A 22468-nucleotide genomic window follows, 5' to 3' on the forward strand; every position below is an offset into this window, starting at 1 on the left:
GCAAAGTGGCAGGATCGAGCAACTGAGGCCACATGGTGCGTGAAGAGAAGCTGGTCATCAACCATGACACCCAGGTTCCTAGCAACCTTTGTTGGTGAGAGAGAGAGCGAGTCGATGGTTATGGCAAAGTTGTGTTGAATAGAAGGTTTTGCTGGTATGACCAGAAGTTCAGTCTTTGAGAGGTTTAGTTGGAGGTGATGTTCCTTCATCCATGCGGATATGTCTGAGAGACACTGTGATATTCATGCAGAGATTGAGTGATCATCGGGTGAGAACGACAGGTATAGCTGAGTGTCGTCAGCAAAGCAGTGGTAGGAAAAACCATGTGAGCAGATAACCCGACCTAGAGAGGTGGTGTATATTGAGAAGAGAAGAGGTCCCAGTACCGAACCCTGGGGAACCCTAGTGGATAACGAGTGGGCTAAGGACAGCCATTCTTGCCATGACACCCTGAACGAGCGCCCAGTGAGGTACAATCTGAACCATGACAGCACATTGTCTGAGATCCCCATGTTTGAGAGTATAGTTAGGAGGAAGTCATGGTTGACTGTGTCGAAAGCAGCCGAGAGGTCCAGCAGAATGAGCACTGAGGACTGTCCTGCAGCTCTAGGAGTTTTTAACGCTTCCGTCACAGACAACAGAGCCGTCTCAGTAGAGTGCCCTTTCTTGAAACCAGATTGGTTCTGGTCCAGGAGGTCATTTTGGGTGAGGAAGCCAGAGACTTGATTGAGAGCTGCTCTTTCTAATGTTTTAGAAAGAAAAGGCAGTAGTGAGACCGGTCTGTAGTTATCAACCTGTGCGGGGTTGAGAGAAGGCTTTTTAAGCAGTGGTGTGACCTGTGCTTGTTTAGAAGCAGTCGGGAACACACCAGATGTTAAAGAGGCATTGATCGTGTGAGTAATAGCCAGAATGATTGCAGGTGCAATGGTTTGCAGAAGGTCTGAAGGAATCGGGTCAAGTGGACACGTAGTAGGACGGCTACGCGTTAGGAGAGCCAGTGTCTCGTTCTCAGTGAGAGGAGAGAACGAGGAGAAAGCGACGCCTTCGGTAGATGGATACCGGGCAGCAGAGCATGATGTAGGACTGCTACATGTCGCATCAGTAAACTGGTTGCTGATAGCTGCCACTTTCCCAGTAAATAATGAGGCAAGTGCTTCAGCCGTAAGGCAGGTAGCCTGAGGAGGAGGTGGAGGGTTGAGTAGTGTTTTGAATGTAGCAAATAGTTTCCGGGAGTCTGTGAGGGAGCTGTTTTTTTTGTGATAAAATTCAGCTTTAGCAGCAGTGAGGCTGGCTGAAAAAGAAGCCAGGAGCAGTTGGTAGTTTTTTAGGTCTGTCTGGTTTTGCTTTTTTTTTTGCCATTTTCTTTCAGCAGCTCTGAGTTTGGAGCGTAGTTCCCTGAGCGTGTCATTTTTGAGCCATGGCTGCGGTTTGCTTGGTTTAATGACTCGAGATGTTTGAGGACAGAGGTCGTCCAAACAGGAGCTTAATGTGGAGCAAAGAGTATCAGTGGCATCATTAACACTGAGTGATGAAAATGAGCCTAGTGGAGGCATATTGTCAGTCACCAGCGAGGAGTACTGGTCTGCTGGGAGATCTCGAAGATTTCGGCGGAACGAGACCATAGTAGGAGTAGCTGTGGGTTTTTTCGAAATGCGAACGTTTAGTTGCATGAAGAAGTGGTCTGAGAGGTGCAGAGGAGTGACAATTAAAGAGTCGGTGTCACAGTTACGAGTGAAGATCAGGTCTAGATGTTTGCCAGCTTTATGTGTTGGGGGGCTGGGGACCTGCTCCAGATCGAAAGACTGCATGAGGGATGAGAAGTCTGTGAAGCTGGTACTGTCATGATGGATGTTCATATCCCCTAGAATGAGCATGGGGCAATCTTGCTCGGGGATAGAAGACAGTAGCATGTCAAGTTCATGGCATGATACTCGAACGAGTTGTATGAGTTTGCAGGTAATAGTGGAGTGTATTTTAAGCCATTCGCGAGCAATAGGCCAGTTCCACCTCCTCGTCCTGAGAGACAAGAAGTATGGGTGAAGGAATAATATATATAGAAAATCAGCTCCACCAGACTGTCTTTTAAAGCGTGAGTAACGCCCCTGAGGTGTGTAGACAGAGAATGTGTGAATGAGGGGGTTTGCCACGCCCTGCTCAAGTGAGAATCGCTCAGCCTTGTCCGAAAAAGCGCTCTGAAAAGCGCGTTTGCTGTTGCTCTTACAGCGTAGCTGCAGTTAAAATGGAGTAAAAGCGCAGTCTGGTGTAGCTTCAGTTCCTGTTTGCTCTCGTAGTGTGCCCGCTCTTATCATAGTTAATTCACATCCAAACAACACGGGGTGATGATACTCATAAATTAAAATCTAAACTTGGTTTTGGTTAAGGTGTTAAAGGACAACTTGGCCAGAATTATATGTACTGAAGTATGGAGTTAGATTGGTCCTGTGCAATATTTATGCACCCAATAAGATGGAGTCCGTTTTCTTTCATGATGTCCATAAGATGTTGGGAGAGGTTAGTGGAAAAATGATACTTGCAGGTCATTTTAATCAAATGATGGACACTAATGATGGATACAATGACGGATCATTGTATCCTAGAGATAGTTATCATTCACAAATTAACAAAAGACTGGGGTTCAGTAGATATTTGGAGATTAATAAACAGAAAAAAGAGAGAATATACATTTTTCTGAAACTTCCATAAATCATTCTCTAGACTGGATTATTTCCTAATATATAATTCCATGGTTGACAGGGTCATAGACTGTAAAATTGGGGTGATTTCTCTTTCAGACCATGCACCGGTTCAACTTAATGTAGATCTAAAAGATCTAATCTGTCTTAAAAGATGAAAGTTTATCACTAGCAGATGATATTTTTCAAACTTAACATAGGAAACACAAACATTTCAATAGTCTGGGAATGCTCCAAAGCATGTATTAGGAGAAAGATCATTGCCCACCTCTCCAGACACAAAAAACAAACTAGAATGCTAGAATAAAAAAGCTGGAGATAGACATTTCTAAATTAGAAAAAGAGCTTATAAGACAGTACTCAAATAATATATTGCATGAGAAGTTTAAATCTGAGCTTAATGAAATGTATCATAGGAAGGCAGAATAAATCATTAATAAAAAAGATTAAAAACAAATTATTAGGAAAGTGGGGGAAAAAGAAAGGAAACTTCATACGCAGCAGTTAAAGAGACAAGATTCATCCCATATCATACCAGCAATTGAAACATCAAAAAGTCTAGTTTACTCCTCTGAAGAAATAAATGAAGTTTTCTTTCAGTTTTACTCAGACTTAAATAGTTTCACCTCTAAAGTGACCTCTAATGAAATTAATACATACCTAGAAAACATAAATCTTCCAAAGATAACGATGGAACAGGTGGAAGTGCTCTATGCCCCAATAACACAAGATGAAGTACGCAGGGCCATTTTATCAATGAAAGCACAGAAGTCACCGGGAGCAGACGGGATTCCAGTAGAATACTATAAAGCCTTCATAGATATCAATACGGACAGTGGATTACTCACACAAACTTTAAATGAAGCGCTAATATCAGTAATACACAAAAAAGGTGGGCCCCAAAGAAACCCTGTAAATTACAAGCAAATTATCTTAATACATGTAGTTTTGTAGTCCAAAATTCTGATTCTGAAAATTCAAAGATTTGAGCCACACTGTTGGAGGACAGATTACTGTCCATAGTTAGTTCAGATCAGGTAGTCTTTGTTAAGAACCGCTCCTAAACAGACAATCTGAGGAGACTACTGCATCTGACCTGGTTAAATATAAAAGAAATTATATGCTTCTAGAGAAGAAGGCGGTCTGGCTTTGCCAGACGTAAAGTTGTACAAATTTGCATTTGAGATTAGTAACTTGGCTAAACACTGGAATAAAGTAGATGACGAGACAGCATGGGTTGCGAGAACTAGCAGAGCCTTTTCAGCCTTTAGAGGCTTTGTAACAACGCATATGTTGGAAAGACCCTCCAAATCAAATTATTGTTCATTCCAAAGAAGTGTGGAACAGTGTACATAAAACGTATAAAATATCACAATACTCTCAGACATATGCTTCCTTATGGAACAATCCAGAGATTAAGATAGGAAAACAGGCTGTATACTGGAAACACTGTCTTAATGCAGGTTTACGGACAATAACAGATATATATTTAAGGGTGGAATATTCATGTCATATAAGGAAATACTAGAAATATATAACCTAGAAAGCAAAGGGATTTTCTGGAAATACGTACAGTTGCAGAGCAGTATGATAACCAAACATAAAAGTGTAACCTTGCATTATTTACTAGATTATTTGCATTTACCCAAAGAAAATCAGAAAGCATCTGTGTTTTATAGAATGGCAATAAAAGCAAGAAGAGATAATGAAAACAGTATAAAAATACTTTGGCAAAGAGATTTCGGGTCTGAAATAGAAAGTGAAATTTGGTCAAATTCAGGAAGATATGTTAGGGAGTCCAGGAGTAAACTTGTCCAATATAAAATATTACATAGATATTATTGGACACCATGCCAAATATATAGAATAGGTCTTATAAACAATGACTGCTGTTGGAGATGTCAAAAAGAGAGGGGCACATTTTTTACTGTATATGGGAATGTGCTTTGTTACAATTGTTCTGGAAAGGAGTGTTAAAAAGTGCTGAGTAACTGGATGGAGTAAAATCTACCAGTCTGCCCACAGTTATGCTTACTAGGCAATAGAGATTCGGTTAGAGATGCAAGTAAGGTTGAATTTGAAATCTTGATTACAGGTTTAATTAGCGCATCAAGAATAATTTAAAAACATTGGAAATTAACTAAGGTACCAGAGTTAAAGGAATGGTTTAATTTAATGACAGAAACTGCTTCTTATGAAAAGATGTTAGCTGGAACGTCGGGACAAGGCATTAACTGCATAATTTACTTTTATATTCACTTATAATTTTATTATTTTCTTTGTCACATTTGACTCTATGGATATGCTGACAAATACACTTATGCCCTTGCCCTTTTTTTATGTACCTGGTGATTTGCCCTGTATTTGTTGTAAAGTGTATGAAGGAAGTGTGCAATAAAAAACTTCCATTACAAAAAAAAACCTGCAAACAAGAAAGCTTGTTTTATCGCCATTTTTCTATAAACTATTATTATTATTATTATTATTATTATTATTAGATAATTATATATTATATTATATTATATTATATTATATTATATTATACTATATTATATTATATTATGTACTTATAAAAATTGTTTACATTTATATTTAAATTTAAATATTAGACAGGCCAGATAGGATTGTAAAAAAATATTGAATCGTTTTGATAATATATTTTTCTACTCAGTGATTATAATTTATAGGCCTTTTTTTCTCCTAATAGTAATCCAGCTGTTGTATATAGCTGTTATTCTAGCTCATATCCATAAAGTTTCATGCAATAATAATAATAAACTGTAAAATCTGTTATCTAGAACCTTCTGTTCATACAGGAGCCAAATTCCCAGGTATTGTATCAGTTTTACTGGGATTCCTGTTTAATGATCATAAAATGTCACACGTGATAGGGGCTACACACACACACACACACAACACACACAATGCAGCAGCATATTCTGAATATAAAATACTCACACAGCTTTTTTGGATGATGCAATCACTTTCTTCAGCTTCTCAACTCCTCTATCTGATGGGTCAAACTTTCTCAGATTAAACTCTTCCAGATCCTCTTTAGACTTCAGTAAAGTTTCCTCCACATGATCCCACTGACGCTGAGAGAGGTTGTGGTGTTGGAGACGACCGTCTCCGTCTGAGTTCAGTAATAATTTGACTGCAAACACAACAGAATAATAATCCAGTTATTCATGGAACAGACATAGATAAATCTATTCAAATTAAATATAATGTTTTCTATATTTATACATTCTTTTGGATTTATTAATTACTGTTTCATGGAAAACATACTACTGATTTAAAATTAACATTATTAACTATTTAGAGAATAATTTTTTTATATCATAAAAAATGATGAAAGGCATTGTAAAATTGGCGAAAAAGTAAAACAATAATATGAAATATAATACAATTTACTAGGAAACATGTAGACAATTATCAACAAGAAAGAAATCAAGGCTTCTGGAGCCGTTGATAAACCTATGGTTGTAGTTCCTGTAGCCTGTCTTCAGCTGTGGACATATTAATGGTAATGTATTTTAAGATGGAGTTGCAGGGTTTTACAACTTCCCATCAAATATGAAATATTAGATCTATACAGAGAGTCTGACTTCCAATAGCAAATATAACACAAAAAAATAAACATATCCGTCCTCTAATTAACACAGAGGAACACACTCTGAACAATGGCAGCATAAACCACTGTCCTAACTTCTCTATGCTACCAGCCCAGGTGCCTCACAAAACCCCAGACTTGGCAATAATACAACTCACAGTTTCGGCACTAATAACAGCTTTATTAGAGCATCAATATCCAAACTGTTCACACACCGCTCTAACCTGGACCGCGTAGCGCCGACAAAAATAAAACAAATCAGGGATAAAAAGCTAGCACCGTGGTATAATGACCACACACGTACACTAAAACAAACCACTCGTAACTTTGAACGTAAATGGCAACACACAAAACTGGAATGTTTCCGGCTAGCATGGCAGCATAGTCTCACAGACTACAAAAAAGCCCTAATTAAAACAAAATCCCAGTATATTTCATCGCTTATTGAGAAAAACAGAGACAATCCTAGATTCCTTTTCACTACTGTGGCTAAACCGGCAGTCAAAAATAAACTAGCTCCGTTATCCCTGCCAACATTAATAGTAATGATTTCATGAAGTTCTTTGATGATAAAGTTAGTAGCATTAGACAAAAAATTCAGTATCACTCCCAAAATTTACCTATAGATATTAATGAATGCTGCTTCAGCTCTGAGGCACACCTAGAGTGTTTCAGCCCGGTTACAGAAAAAGATTTACTTAGTGTAATTAACTCATCAAAATCAACCTCATGTATATTAGATCCAGTACCCACACAGTTATTTAATCAGGCACTCCCAAAGGTGGGAAAATCATTACTAGAAATAGTAAATTCATCTCTTAGCATGGGCTACGTACGCAATTCTCTTAAATTGGCGGTCATTGAGCCCATTATCAAAAAGCCAAATCTGGACCCCCGCGAGCTTTCTAATTATAGACCAATTTCCAATCTTTCCTTTATAGCCAAAATCCTAGAAAAAATAGTGTTAAACCAGCTGCGCTTGTATCTACAAAGTAATAGTATGCATGAGGTTTTTCAATCTGGATTTAGACAAAACCATAGTACTGAAACAGCTCTACTTAGAGTAACTAATGATTTACTTTCAGCTCTTGATAGGGGCAGTAATGCCATCCTTTTACTGCTAGATCTGCTGCCTTTGACACCTTAGATCACGCTATTCTGCTTGATAGGTTAGAAAAGCTTATAGGAATTAAAGGATTTGCCCTCACCTGGTTCAGATCTTATCTGAGAGATCGATTTGTGTGTTGTGTTTACTTAAATAACGAATGCTCTTATCAGTCTAGAGTAAAATATGGTGTCCCTCAAGGATCAATACTGGTCCATTACTCTTTATGTGCTACCACTGGGTAAAATTATCCGTAGGCATGGTATTAACTTTCACTGCTATGCTGATGACACGCAACTTTACATATCTGCTAAACCCAACGAGGAGCTCTGTAAAATCAAATAAGAGACTGTATTAAAGAGATTTTGTATTAAAGAAAAAATTAGATGACAAACAACTTTCCCTTACTTAATTCTGATAAGACTGAGGTCCTTCTATTAGGTCCTAATATTGATAAAAACATAAATGTTAATACTGTAGATGTAGACGGTCACTTAATTATACCTGGTAAAACTGTGAGAAACCTTGGGGTCATCTTCGACCCAATTCTTTCGTTTGATGCTCACATATGTAGCATAGTCAAAACTGCATTCCTCCATTTAAGAAATATAGCTAAAATCTGCAGTATACTCTCTCTGGAAGATGCTGAGAAGTTGATACATGCATTCATAACCTCCAGGCTGGACTACTGTAACGCATTGTTGGCTGGAAGTCCACATAAATTACTCCATAAACTCAAGCTAGTTCAGAATGCAGCCGCGAGAGTGCTTACTAGAACCAGAAAGTTCGATCACATTACACCTATTCTTTCATCCCTACACTGGCTACCTGTTAAATTTCATATAGATTATAAAATACTTCTCCTGACGTATAAATCCCTCAATGGTCTGGCCCCGCATTATCTACAGGAACTCCTTACTCCTTACAATCCGCCGCGTTCACTCCGCTCCCAAGACGCTGGCCTGTTATTAGTCCCGCGTATTAGAAAAAACTATGCAGGAGGAAGAGCGTTCATTTATAAAGCTCCCCAACTTTGGAATAGCCTCCCTATTAATATACGGGACTCACACACTCTCAATCTTTAAATCTAGACTCAAAACATTTCTATTTGCTCAAGCTTTTGAGTAATGTCTCATTACAATTTTCTTCCTCTTACAGCTTATCCAGCATATATAAACCCTGTCCTAATCATCTGCTTTCTTTTTCTCTCCCCATTTCCCGAGCTGCTGCCTCAGTCCCCATCCCACTCCAGCAGAGTTTCATAAAACCATTCTAACCCCCTTTTCTTCCCTCCCCTCTCTGTTCTCTCTCTCTATCTTTCTCACATGTGCTGAGACGCCTGGCCGGCCGTTCGACCTGGATGTGTCCGTTTGTGGTTCCAGCTTTCAGGAATCAGCCCTGTCCTTCTACTCATCAGAATTATTACACAACCTTTCTAACTTCTGCTTTCTGTTTCTCTTTCTTTCCTTTCTGTTTTCTCTATCTATCTCTTTTATATGTATGGAGATGCCCTGTTCCTGATAGATAGATAGATAGATAGATAGATAGATAGATAGATAGATAGATAGATAGATAGATAGATAGATAGATAGATAGATAGATAGATAGATAGATAGATAGATAGATAGATAGATAGATAGATAGATAGATAGATAGATAGATAGATAGATAGATAGATAGATAGATAGATACTTTATTGATCCCCGGGGGGAAATTCTTGAAATTTCTTGATTCTTGATGTTCCCAGCCTGGCTCTCCACTGCCCGCTGTGTTGTACTCCGGCTCTGCAGCCCTGCACTGATTAACATTAACACACTCAGAATCTGTTTCTGTATTAGCCGTAGCTCTATAGTTTGTGCCCATCACATTCTTATATCCATAAATGAGTACCTGTTATATTAGCAATGGTTCACATTAATTCTCTGTACTGTTTTGTTCTGTTATTTGTTTGTTGTTTGTTATTTGTTTGTACTGAGCGGGTCAACCAGAGTAGGATGGGCTCCTCTGAGTCTTGGTTCCTTCCAAGGTTTCTTCCTCTTAAAGGGAGTTTTTCCTTGCCACTGTCACCATAAAATTGGCATCTCTGTGGTGCTTAATTGAATTGAATTGACTGTATGAGTGCTAGATGTGTCAGTCTCTTCTGTTATTGTAGACCCTAACGTTTTCAGAAGGTGCAGTGTAGAGAACGTTCTTTCATCTGAGACTGAAAGGGTGAGGCAAAGCTTTTCAGGTTATTGGAATGATTGGCATGCTATTAGCCAATCAGTGTTGAGAAGGGGTGGGCCTAGAGACAGTGGGTCCTGCCTGTGTGTGTGTGTGTAAGAGACAGAAGGGGAGAGTGTGTGTGTGTTCTCCACTCTAAAGTTTGGGCAGTTGGTATGGAGTTAAATCAGTATACTTTATATTTCCGTTTTTAAGCCAGTTTAAGTGTTAAGTGTGTGTGTGTGTGTCTGTGTGTGTTTATGGAACTTGGTAGTCTGGACTGAATATACTGTAAAGTTTAGTCATGTTTGCAAGCTTTATAAGTGGAGTAATAAATCTTAAGGGAATTGTCGTACAGGAAAAGTTGTGTAAAAAGAGCGAACTGACAAAAGTAATAAATAATTTCAATAAACAGTTTCACCATTGCAAAAAAATCTGTCTTCATTTCAAGTCTTATCAGCTGCTATTTTTTACATGGTAAGAACTCAGTAAAAACAGAGAAATAAGCTCTGCTTTCTTTTACAGTCCTTTTACTCATTTAATAAGCACAAAGTTCTGTTATTTACACAGTGTTGTAAATTATAATTACAGCAGGTAATTCTACAAAGGGTTATTTGTTGACCTACATGGTAAAAACTCAGTAAAACCAGAGAGAAAAGCTCTGCTTTCATCAGTGTACAGGGACTGTGTCACGTCCTCGTGCCTGAGTGTTCCCCACGTGACCAGTGTCAGTACTTTTCCACCTGTGTTCATTTGTAGCTCCGCCCCCTAGCCCCAGGTGTTATAGTCCTCCTGTGTCACTTTGTCCTCGTCTGTCTTTGCACCTTCTCCTGTTGTTTTGTCTCTCAGTGTTTCTTAGTATTTACAGCCTAAGCCCTAGTCCTTTGTTCTGTATTTATCTTCTTGCTTATTTCTTGTTTTTCCTAGTTTATTTCTCCTTGTTTATTTCCATGTTTTTCCATTAGTCTCCCTGTTTGTTTGTTATTAGTATCTCTTGTTTATTTAGGTTTATGTTCTCTTGCTTCACTTGTTTGTTTTGGTTATTTGTTTATTCATTTATTTGATTCTCTGTTTATTTATTTTATAAAACTCCGCATTACCTGCATTTGTGTCCGCCTCCCCGTCTTCCTGCCTGTACCATCCTGACAGAGTGTGTTGGTACTTATCATTATGTTACTGGAGTTTAAACCTCGCACTTACCTGGTTAACAGTTAGAACCTGTGAGGTATTTCAGTGTAATTAGGCAAGACTGTCCAGGTACTTACCATTTTGTTACCTAAATAATTACTTATTACTTCAGAGTTTGTACCTCAGAATTACCTAATTAATACATATAACTTAGGGGACTGTAAAGGAAAGGGTTACCAAAGCATTTGAAGTAAAACTGGGTCTCCTCATTAAACATGTGAATAAAACTTTTGCCTATTTCTTCACCAGTCAGAAACGAGCAGCTGAGGGGCCTTCACTTTCACTCTCGACCCGAACATAATGTTTATAGTAAAGCCACCAACCTTCTGTAACGTTTAGTCCATCAGCTTGTTTTAACGCACATAGTTTCTCTAGCACTGCTGCTCCCTCCCTGCTCTTCTCTACGTGCACAGTAGTGTTTAGAGGTGTTCAAACTGTACTCTCTGGTCACATCAGCAACATGCAGCACTATAGAGTGAGAGCCTACAGGCCCCGTCCCAAATCACACCCTGCTGTCTCCTCAAACTGCACTCTCTGGTGACATCAGCAACATGCAGCACTATAGGGTGAGAGTCTACAGGCCCTGTCCCAAATCACACCCTGCTGTCTCCTCAAACTGTAATCTCTGGTAGATGCAGATGAATATTATGCTGTTATTAAGTTAACTAAGTTAGACTAATCTCAGCTTGTTAGCAGCTAATGATTCTACGTAGTGCTGGGCGATAAAACGATAACGATAGTTATCGAGGAAAATATATATTATCTATGATAAGACGGACGATAGGATTCGATAAACTTTACTTTCTATTTCCTGTTTAAGTAGCGCTGCGAACAGGTGCAGCACGTGATCAGGCAGAGCGCTGAGCCCAGAACAATCCCACTTGTTAAGTAATGTAAGTCTAGTTCACTGAAAGCCAGTAATGTTAGTATAAATCTGTACTGCAGTAGAAGTGGATCATTTCAGAAACTTGACTTTATTCGTCCCACCTCCATTACAGGTCACTTGCTTTAAAATATTTAAATGTTAGCATAATTTAAATGCAACAAAACTTAAAGGCTATTATTTTAATACACATTAGCAGTAAATAATCTCAAAATAACAACAAATATAACATAGAAATATAGCCGCAAGCGGCGATTTACGGGGTTCGAGCGTTACAGTCAAAGAGACCCCTGGAGGCCAGTTAGGCTTAAAACATGTTGCCGGTTGACCGGCATCGCCAAACTGGATGAGGATGACCAGCATGACCGTGAAGACCAAGCTAGATTACCAGCATGACTAATCTGGATGACAAACTTGTTGACCATATTGACCAAGCTGGAAGACCATAATGACCAAACTGGATGACCAGCATGGCAAAGGTGGTTGGCCAGTATGACCAAGCTGGAAGACCACCATTACTATGAGGACAAAGCTGAATGACCAGCAGGACCATAATGACCAATGTGAATGGCCAGCATGACCAAGCTGGATGGCCAGCATAACCAAGCTGGGTGACCAGCGTGACCATAAAGACCATAATGACAATGCTAGATGAGTGGTGTGAGTAAACTAGTTGAAAAGCATTGATAAATTGAGCTGTAGTGTTCATCAGGTTTTATGTGGTGTCTTACTGCACTCTAGTGGGCATTTGGTGAAACAACTTCAGTTCTTAAATTAAAAAAAACAAGGCATAAAAAGAGCATATAAATAACCCATATATAGTGTATAAGTTTTGACCTGATAAACATTCTGCCTGTCAACAGCTTGCTGGAATGTGATTGGCTAATAGTGACCACAAAAGTGTCCATATCAAATTTTCATTTGGTGTACCATTAGTGCATGGGCCATAGATGATAATTGGCAAGGATGACCTTGATAGCTTGTATGGTTGTAGAGAAACAGCTATCGAGCATTGGCCCCGCCCCGTAGGGGTGTATGTCTACTTAAACTGACAGGGTATCTGAGAATCATGTAATGATCAAAGGACTGAAGTGGTATTAGTGTCAGGTTAAGCATTCAAAAGTTATGTGTTAAAGACATTTTACTGCACCATGGTAGAACTCATTTGCATATGGCGGCCATGTTGTTTATAAATGTAAAGATTTTTTTAATAATTATTGAGGAGTAAGCTCTGCTGAACTGTTTGACACCAAACATGTCATGATTGGTCAAGGATCCAAGGACAAGATCTCAAAAGTAGGTTTTGCATATTATGCAAATTAAAAAAAAAATTAAGTGGGTGGAGCATAAACAAGAATGACCCAGGCGGCTGACCAGCACGAACAAGAAGGATAAATATGTTCAATTAAGCAAGACAAGCAAGATTGAATAAGTTCAGCAGAGCTTTAATTTAGAATAATTCACCTGTAGCTGTTTCACCAAATGACCACCAGAGCGCAGCAAGAGACCACATATAACCTGCTGGAAATCTATCACTTTATCAGAAAGACAGAACATTCCCTATCAGTGTGTTTCTATTTATTAAAAAGAGAAGAAAAGTCCGATTGGGCTCCAAATTGGTATTCATGATCAAGTGGTCTGTATATACATGTATGTAAATTTGTGTGTTGATAGGGTCAAAGGTTCCTGACTTCTGACAATTTAGGTTTGAAAAAAATGATAATACAGGCTTATGGCCTACAAAATGGCTGTTGCTCTTTGGCCATATTAGAGGCAAAAAATATCTGATTTGGCTCAAAATTTGCAATCAGGATCACAATATCAGTCTATATATGTATGTCAATTTCTGTGTCAATAGGGTCAAAGGTTCCTGACTTCTGTCCATTTAGATTTGAAAAAAGCGATAATACAGGCTTGAGGCCTACAAAATCGCTGTAGTTTTCCAGCCGTTGTAGAGGCAAAACATGTCCGATTTGGCTGAGAATTTGCAATCAAGATCAGATTATCAGTCTATATATGTGTTTAAATTTGTGTGTTGATAGGGTGAAAGGTTCCTGTCTTCTGTCCTTTTAGGTTGGAAAATAGCGATAAATAGAATAAATTGAAAATAGTTATTTTTTCACTGTAGAGCCTACTGAAGACTTATTTGGCTCATACTTGGCACATGTACTTCAAATGTCATTGTTAATTAGTAGCTTCAACAGTTTTGGCATGTTTTAAACTTTGACAGAGTTTTGGCCAAATAACTCTGAAAAGGCTTTCACGTACATGTTTGATCAAGGTTTATGGGCCTCAAATAGTTAAAATGTCAAGATTTTTTTGATAATTATTTACCTACAGGGTCTCAAGATTGCATCAAGACCAAATTTGTTTTGATTGATTAAGGACTTAAAGACAAGTTCGAAAAGAGCAATTTTTACTCTTTTGGCCACTGATGAAAATCTTTGCATTTTTGGTAAACATATGTAATTACAAAGTTGTAAAGGCTACAGCAATGTATACAACTCAAAAAGAATAACAAGCCTAGGCCACTTGTACCTTTAGATATAACTGATTTTCTGCTATAGCGCCCCCTTGAGGCCAATCAACGCCATATTTTAATGGATGATAGAAGGCCCTGAGATACATGTAGGGTATAAGTATCGTCCTGATTGGTCATTGTTTAGCCTGTCAAAAGCTTGCTGGAATCTGATTGGCTAATAACGATCGCAAAAATTTGCATATCAAATTTTCCTTCTGTAAAACATTAGGACATAGGCCATAGATGATACATGCCAAAGGAGAGCTTCATAGCTTGTACGGTTCCTGAGAAACAGATTTTTTGCTTTGGCTCCGCCCCCTGGGGGCGTATGTCTACACAGATTGACGGGCTACCTCAGAATCATGTTGGCATCATAGGTCTAAAGTGGCATTAGTGTCGGTTTAAGCATTCAAAAGTAACAGCTGTTAAAGTAAATTTGGGTGTGCCACGGTAAGATTAATTTGCATATGGCGACCATATTTTTTGCAAATTTCAAGATTTTTTTAATAATTATTGAGGTTTGGGCTCTGCTGAGTTGTTTGACACCAAACATGTCAGTATTGGTCAATGAGTTTAGGACAAGTTCTCAAAAGTAGGTTTTGCATATTATGCTAAATAGCAAAAAATCTAAGTGGGCGGAGCTTAGTGGTTCTATTGACCTTTTTTATTTGCCATTAACCAAGGAATCATATAATGCAAGAATTTTTGCTCTAGCTATCAGGGCGTAGGAGTTACGGGGCCAAACGCGTTGACCTTCGCCATAGCGCCCCCTTGAGGCCGATCGGGCTCATCTTTTGAATCTGAGTAGCGGTGAGAAGTACTACCATATGACCAAGTCTCAGCCCTGTAGGCCTTACGGTTTCTTCTGCCCAATCACTTCTATGGCAGAAAAAGAATAAGAATAATAAATATAGCCGCAAGCGGCGATTTACGGGGTTCGAGCGTTACAGGCAAAGAGGCCCCTGGAGGCCAGTTAGGCTTAAAACCTGTTGCTGGTTGACCGTCATCACCAAACTGGATAACCAAGGTGGGTGACCATTATGACCATAAAGACCCAGGTGTTAGACCAGCATGACCATAAAGACCCAGCTGGTAGACCAGCATGACCATAAAGACCCAGCTGATTGACCAGCATGAACATAAAGACCCAGGTGGTTGACCAGCATGACCAAAATACCCAGCTAGTTGACCAGAATGAAAATAAGGACCAAGCTGGTTGACTAGCATGACCATAATAACCATGCTAGATGAGTGATGTGAGTAAACTAGTTGTAAAAAGCATTGATAAATTGAGCTGTAGTGTTCAGCAGGTTTTATGTGGTGTCTTTCTGCACTCTAGTGGGCATTTGGTGAAACAACATCAGTTCTTAAATTGAAAAATACAAACCACATTAATCCTGATGGGAGCCTAGTGGTGAGGCATAAAAAGGCCACATATAAATAACTCACATATGGTGTATACGTTTTTACCTGATTAACATTCAGCCTGTCAAAAGCTTGCTGGAAAGTGATTGGCTAATAGTGACCACAAAAATGTATCAACATTTCCTTTGGTGTACCATTAGTGCATGGGCCATAGATGATAATTGGCAAGGATGACCTTGATAGCTTGTATGGTTCTAGAGAAACAGCTATCGAGCATTGGCTCCGCACCCTGGGGGTGTATGTCTACTTACACTGACAGGGTATCTGAGAGTCATGTAATGATCAAAGGACTGAAGTGGTATTAGTGTCAGGTTAAGCATTCAAAAGTTATAAGTGTTAAAGACATTTTACTGCACCATGGAAAAACTAATTTGCATATGGCGGCCATATTGTTTATAAATGTAAAGATTTTGTTTAATAATTATTGAGGAGTAAGCTCTGCTGAACTGTTTGACACCAAACATGTCATGATTGGACAAGGAGGCAAAGACAAGTTCTCAAAAGTAGGTTTTGCATATTATGCAAATTAAAAAAAAAAAATTGGGTGGAGCATAAACAAGAATGACCCAGGTGGCTGACTAGCATGACCAAGAAGGATACAGATGTTCAATTAAGCAAGACAAGCAAGATTAAATAAGTTCAGCAGAGCTTTTATTTAGAATAATTCAACTGTAACTGTTTCACCAAATGACCACCAGAGCGCAGCAAGAGACCACATATAACCTGCTGGAAATCTATCACTCTATAAGTAAGACAGAACATTCCCTATCAGTGTGTTTCTATTTATTAAAAAGAGAAGAAAAGTCCGATTGGGCTCCAAATTGGTACTCATGATCAAGTGGTCTGTATATATATGTTTGTAAATTTGTGTGTTGATAGGGTCAAAGGTTCCTGACTTCTGTCCATTTAGGCTTGAAAAAAGCGATAATACAGGCTTATGGCCTACAAAATGGCTGTTGCTCTTTGGCCATATTAGAGGCAAAAAATATCTGATTTGGTTCAAAATTTGCAATCAGGATCACAATATCAGTCTATATATGTATGTCAATTTCTGTGTCAATAGGGTCAAAGGTTCCTGACTTCTGTCCATTTAGATTTGAAAAAAGCGATAATACAGGCTTGAGGCCTACAAAATCGCTGTAGTTTTCCAGCCGTTGTAGAGGCAAAACATGTCCGATTTGGCTGAAAATTTGCAATCAAGATCAGATTATCAGTCTATATATGTGTATAAATTTGTGTGTTGATAGGGTGAAAGGTTCCTGTCTTCTGTCCATTTAGGTTGGAAAATAGCGATAAATAGAATAAATTGAAAATAGTTATTTTTTCACTGTAGAGCCTACTGAAGACTTATTTGGCTCATACTTGGCACATGTACTTCAAATGTCATTGTTAATTAGTAGCTTCAACAGTTTTGGCATGTTTTAAACTTTGACAGAGTTTTGGCCAAATAACTCTGAAAAGGCTTTCACGTACATGTTTGATCAAGGTTTATGGGCCTCAAATAGTTAAAATGTCAAGATTTTTTTGATAATTATTTACCTACAGGGTCTCAAGATTGCATCAAGACCAAATTTGTTTTGATTGGTTAAGGACTTAAAGACAAGTTCGAAAAGAGAAATTTTTAGTCTTTTGGCCACTGATGAAAATCTTTGCATTTTTGGTAAACACATGTAATTACAAAGTTGTAAAGGCTACAGCAAAGTATACAACTAAAAAAGAATAACAAGCCTAGGCCACTTGTACCTTTAGATATAACTGATTTTCTGCTATAGCGCCCCCTTGAGGCCAATCAACGCCATATTTTAATGGATGATAGAAGGCCCTGAGATACATGTAGGGTATAAGTATCGTCCTGATTGGTCATTGTTTAGCCTGTCAAAAGCTTGCTGGAATCTGATTGGCTAATAACGATCGCAAAAATTTGCATATCAAATTTTCCTTCTGTAAAACATTAGGACATAGGCCATAGAAGATATATGCCAAAGGAGAGCTTCATAGCTTGTACGGTTCCTGAGAAACAGATTTTTAGCTTTGGCTCCGCCCCCTGGGGGCGTATGTCTACACAGATTGACGGGCTACCTCAGAACCATGTTGGCATCAAAGTTGTAAAGTGGCATTAGTGTAGGTTTAAGCATTCAAAAGTTACAGCTGTTAGAGTAAATTTGGGTGTGCCACGGTAAGATTAATTTGCATATCGCGGCCATATTGTTTACAAATTTCACAATTTTTTCGATAATTATTGAGGATGGGACTCTGCTGAGTTGTTTGACACCAAATATGACAGGATTGGTCAATGACCCTAGGACAAGTTCTCAAAAGTAGGTTTTGCATATTATGCTAAATAGCAAAAAATCTAAGTGGGCGGAGCTTAGTGGTTCTATTGACCTTTTTGATTTGCCATTAACCAAGGAATCATATAATGCAAGAATTTTTGATCTAGCTATCAGGGCGTAGGAGTTACGAGGCCAAACGCGTTGACCTTCGCCATAGCGCCCCCTTGAGGCCGATTGGGCTCATCTTTTGAATCTGAGTAGCGGTGAGAAGTACTACCATATGACCAAGTCTCAGCCCTGTAGGCCTTACGGTTTCTTCTGCCCAATCACTTCTATGGCAGAAAAAGAATAAGAATAATAATAAATATAGCCGCAAGCGGCGATTTACGGGGTTCGAGCGTCACAGGCAAAGAGGCCCCTGGAGGCCAGTTAGGCTTAAAACCTGTTGCTGGTTGACCGTCATCACCAAACTGGATAACCAAGCTGGGTAACCAGCGTGACCATAAAGACCATAATGATAATGCTAGATGAGTGGTGTGAGTAAACTAGTTGAAAAGCATTGATAAATTGAGCTGTAGTGTTCATCAGGTTTTATGTGGTGTCTTGCTGCACTCTAGTGGGCATTTGGTGAAACAACTTCAGTTCTTAAATTCAAAAAACACAAGGCATAAAAAGGGCATATAAATAACCCATATATAGTGTATAAGTTTTGACCTGATAAACATTCTGCCTGTCAACAGCTTGCTGGAATGTGATTGGCTAATAGTGACCACAAAAGTGTCCATATCAAATTTTCATTTGGTGTCCCATTAGTGCATGGGCCATAGATGATAATTGGCAAGGATGACCTTGATAGCTTGTATGGTTGTAGAGAAACAGCTATTGAGCATTGGCTCTGCCTCCTGGGGGTGTATGTCTACTTAAACTCACAGGGTATCTGAGAATCATGTAATGATCAAAGGACTGAAGTGGTATTAATGTCAGGTTAAGCATTCAAAAGTTATAAGTGTTAGAAGACATTTTACTGCACCATGGTAAAACTAATTTGCATATGGCGGCCATATTGTTTATAAATGTAAAGATTTTTTTTTATAATTATTGAGGAGTAAGCTCTGCTGAACTGTTTGACACCAAACATGTCATGATTTTTCAAGGAGGCAAAGACAAGATCTCAAAAGTAGGTTTTGCATATTATGCAAATTAAAAAAAATTTAAGTGGGTGGAGCATAAATAAGAATGACCCAGGTGGCTGAGCAGCATGACCAAGAAGAAAAAATATGTTCAATTAAGCAAGACAAGCAAGATTGAATAAGTTCAGCAGAGCTTTAATTTAGAATAATTCACCTGTAGCTGTTTCACCAAATGACCACCAGAGCGCAGCAAGAGACCACATTGTATAACCTGCTGGAAATCTATCACTCTATCAGAAAGACAGAACATTCCCTATCAGTGTGTTTCTATTTATTAAAAAGAGAAGAAAAGTCCGATTGGGCTCCAAATTGGTAATCAGGATCAAGTGGTCTGCATATATATGTGTGTAAATTTGTGTGTTGATAGGGTCAAAGGTTCCTGACTTCTGTCCATTTAGGTTTGAAAAAAGCGATAATACAGGCTTGAGGCCTACAAAATCGCTGTAGTTTTCCAGCCGTTGTAGAGGCAAAACATGTCCGATTTGGCTGAAAATTTGCAATCAAGATCAGATTATCAGTCTATATATGTGTATCAATTTGTGTGTTGATAGGGTGAAAGGTTCCTGTCTTCTGTCCATTTAGGTTGGAAAATAGCGATAAATAGAATACATTGAAAATAGTTATTTTTTCACTGTAGAGCCTACTGAAGTCTTATTTGGCTCATACTTGGCACATGTACTTCAAATGTCATTGTTAATTAGTAGCTTCAACAGTTTTGGCATGTTTTGAACTTTGACAGAGTTTTGGCCAAATAACTCTGAAAAGGCTTTCACGTACATGTTTGATCAAGGTTTATGGGCCTCAAATAGTTAAAATGTCAAGATTTTTTTGATAATTATTTACCTACAGGGTCTCAAGATTGCATCAAGACCAAATTTGTTTTGATTGATTAAGGACTTAAAGACAAGTTCGAAAAGAGCAATTTTTACTCTTTTGGCCACTGATGAAAATCTTTGCATTTTTGGTAAACATATGTAATTACAATGTTGTAAAGGCTACAGCAAAGTATACAAATAAAAAAGAATAACAAGCCTAGGCCACTTGTACCTTTAGATATAACTGATTTTCTGCTATAGTGCCCCCTTGAGGCCAATCAACGCCATATTTTAAAGGATGATAGAAGGCCCTCAGATACATGTAGGGTATAAGTATCGTCCTGATTGGTCATTGTTTAGCCTGTCAAAAGCTTGCTGGAATCTGATTGGCTAATAACGATTGCAAAAATTTGCATATCAAATTTTCCTTCTGTAAAACATTAGGACATAGGCCATAGATGATACATGCCAAAGGAGAGCTTCATAGCTTGTACGGTTCCTGAGAAACAGATTTTTAGCTTTGGCTCCGCCCCCTGGGGGCGTATGTCTACACAGATGGACATGCTACCTCAGAATCATGTTGGCATCATAGGTCTAAAGTGGCATTAGTGTCGGTTTAAGCATTCAAAAGTTACAGCTGTTACAGTAAATTTGGGTGTGCCACGGTAAGATTAATTTGCATATGGCGGCCATATTTTTTGCAAATTTCAAGATTTTTTTAATAATTATTGAGGTTGGGACTCTGCTGAGTTGTTTGACACCAAACATGTCAGGATTGGTCAATGAGTTTAGGACAAGTTCTCAAAAGTAGGTTTTGCATATTATGCTAAATAGAAAAAAATCTAAGTGGGCGGAGCTTAGTGGTTCTATTGACCTTTTTGATTTGCCATTAACCAAGGAATCATATAATGCAAGAATTTTTGCTCTAGCTATCAGGGCGTAGGAGTTACGGGGCCAAACGCGTTGACCTTCGCCATAGCGCCCCCTTGAGGCCGATCGGGCTCATGTTTTGAATCTGAGTAGCGGTGAGAAGTACTTCCATATGACCAAGTCTCAGCCCTGTAGGCCTTACGGTTTCTTCTGCCCAATCACTTCTATGGCAGAAAAAGAATAAGAATAATAATAATAATAATAATAATCAGAACAATTACAATAGGGTTTCTAGCACTACGTGCTCGAACCCCTAATAATAATAATCAGAACAATTACAATAGGGTTTCTAGCACTACGTGCTCGAACCCCTAAATATAGCCGCAAGCGGCGATTTACGGGGTTCGAGCGTCACAGGCAAAGAGGCCCCTGGAGGCCAGTTAGGCTTAAAACCTGTTGCTGGTTGACCGTCATCACCAAACTGGATAATCAAGCTGGGTAACCAGCGTGACCATAAAGACCAAAATGACAATGCTAGATGAGTGGTGTGAGTAAACTAGTTGAAAAGCATTGATAAATTGAGCTGTAGTGTTCATCAGGTTTTATGTGGTGTCTTGCTGCACTCTAGTGGGCATTTGGTGAAACAACTTCAGTTCTTAAATTCAAAAAACACAAGGCATAAAAAGGGCATATAAATAACCCATATATAGTGTATAAGTTTTGACCTGATAAACATTCTGCCTGTCAAAAGCTTGCTGGAATGTGATTGGCTAATAGTGACCACAAAAGTGTCCATATGAAATTTTCATTTGGTGTACCATTAGTGCATGGGCCATAGATGATAATTGGCAAGGATGACCTTGATAGCTTGTATGGTTGTAGAGAAACAGCTATTGAGCATTGGCTCTGCCCCCTGGGGGTGTATGTCTACTTGAACTGACAGGGTATCTGAGAATCATGTAATGATCAAAGGACTGAAGTGGTATTAATGTCAGGTTAAGCATTCAAAAGTTATAAGTGTTAGAAGACATTTTACTGCACCATGGTAAAACTAATTTGCATATGGCGGCCATATTGTTTATAAATGTAAAGATTTTTTTTTAATAATTATTGAGGAGTAAGCTCTGCTGAACTGTTTGACACCAAACATGTCATGATTGGTCAAGGAGGCAAAGACAAGATCTCAAAAGTAGGTTTTGCATATTATGCAAATTAAAAAAAAAATAAGTGGGTGGAGCATAAATAAGAATGACCCAGGTGGCTCACTAGCATGACCAAGAAGGATAAATATGTTCAATTAAGCAAGACAAAAAAGATTAAATAAGTTCAGCAGAGCTTTAATTTAGAATAATTCAAATGTAGCTGTTTCACCAAATGACCACCAGAGCGCAGCAAGAGACCACATATAACCTGCTGGAAATCTATCACTCTATAAGTAAGACAGAACATTCCCTATCAGTGTGTTTCTATTTATTAAAAAGAGAAGAAAAGTCCGATTGGGCTCCAAATTGGTATTCATGATCAAGTGGTCTGTATATACATGTATGTAAATTTGTGTGTTGATAGGGTCAAAGGTTCCTGACTTCTGACCATTTAGGTTTGAAAAAAGCGATAATACAGGCTTATGGCCTACAAAATGGCTGTTGCTCTTTGGCCATATTAGAGGCAAAAAATATCTGATTTGGCTCAA

The 22468-nt window shown here is 38.6% G+C and overlaps 1 protein-coding gene across 3 annotated transcripts in view; it reads right to left on the bottom strand.

Moving 5' to 3' along the window:
• LOC125780657 (selection and upkeep of intraepithelial T-cells protein 5-like) overlaps nucleotides 1-22468 on the bottom strand; it is a 472342-nt gene that overhangs the window by 274858 nt on the left and 175016 nt on the right. For all 3 annotated transcript variants that reach the window (XM_049463186.1, XM_049463185.1, XM_049463184.1), the window contains exon 8: nucleotides 5652-5847. In XM_049463186.1, the coding sequence (XP_049319143.1) occupies nucleotides 5652-5847 (196 nt within the window). The remainder of the gene's footprint in view (nucleotides 1-5651; nucleotides 5848-22468) is intronic.

The sequence above is a fragment of the Astyanax mexicanus genome, chromosome 13 (assembly GCF_023375975.1).
Source record: "Astyanax mexicanus isolate ESR-SI-001 chromosome 13, AstMex3_surface, whole genome shotgun sequence".
Taxonomy (NCBI): domain Eukaryota; kingdom Metazoa; phylum Chordata; class Actinopteri; order Characiformes; family Acestrorhamphidae; genus Astyanax; species Astyanax mexicanus.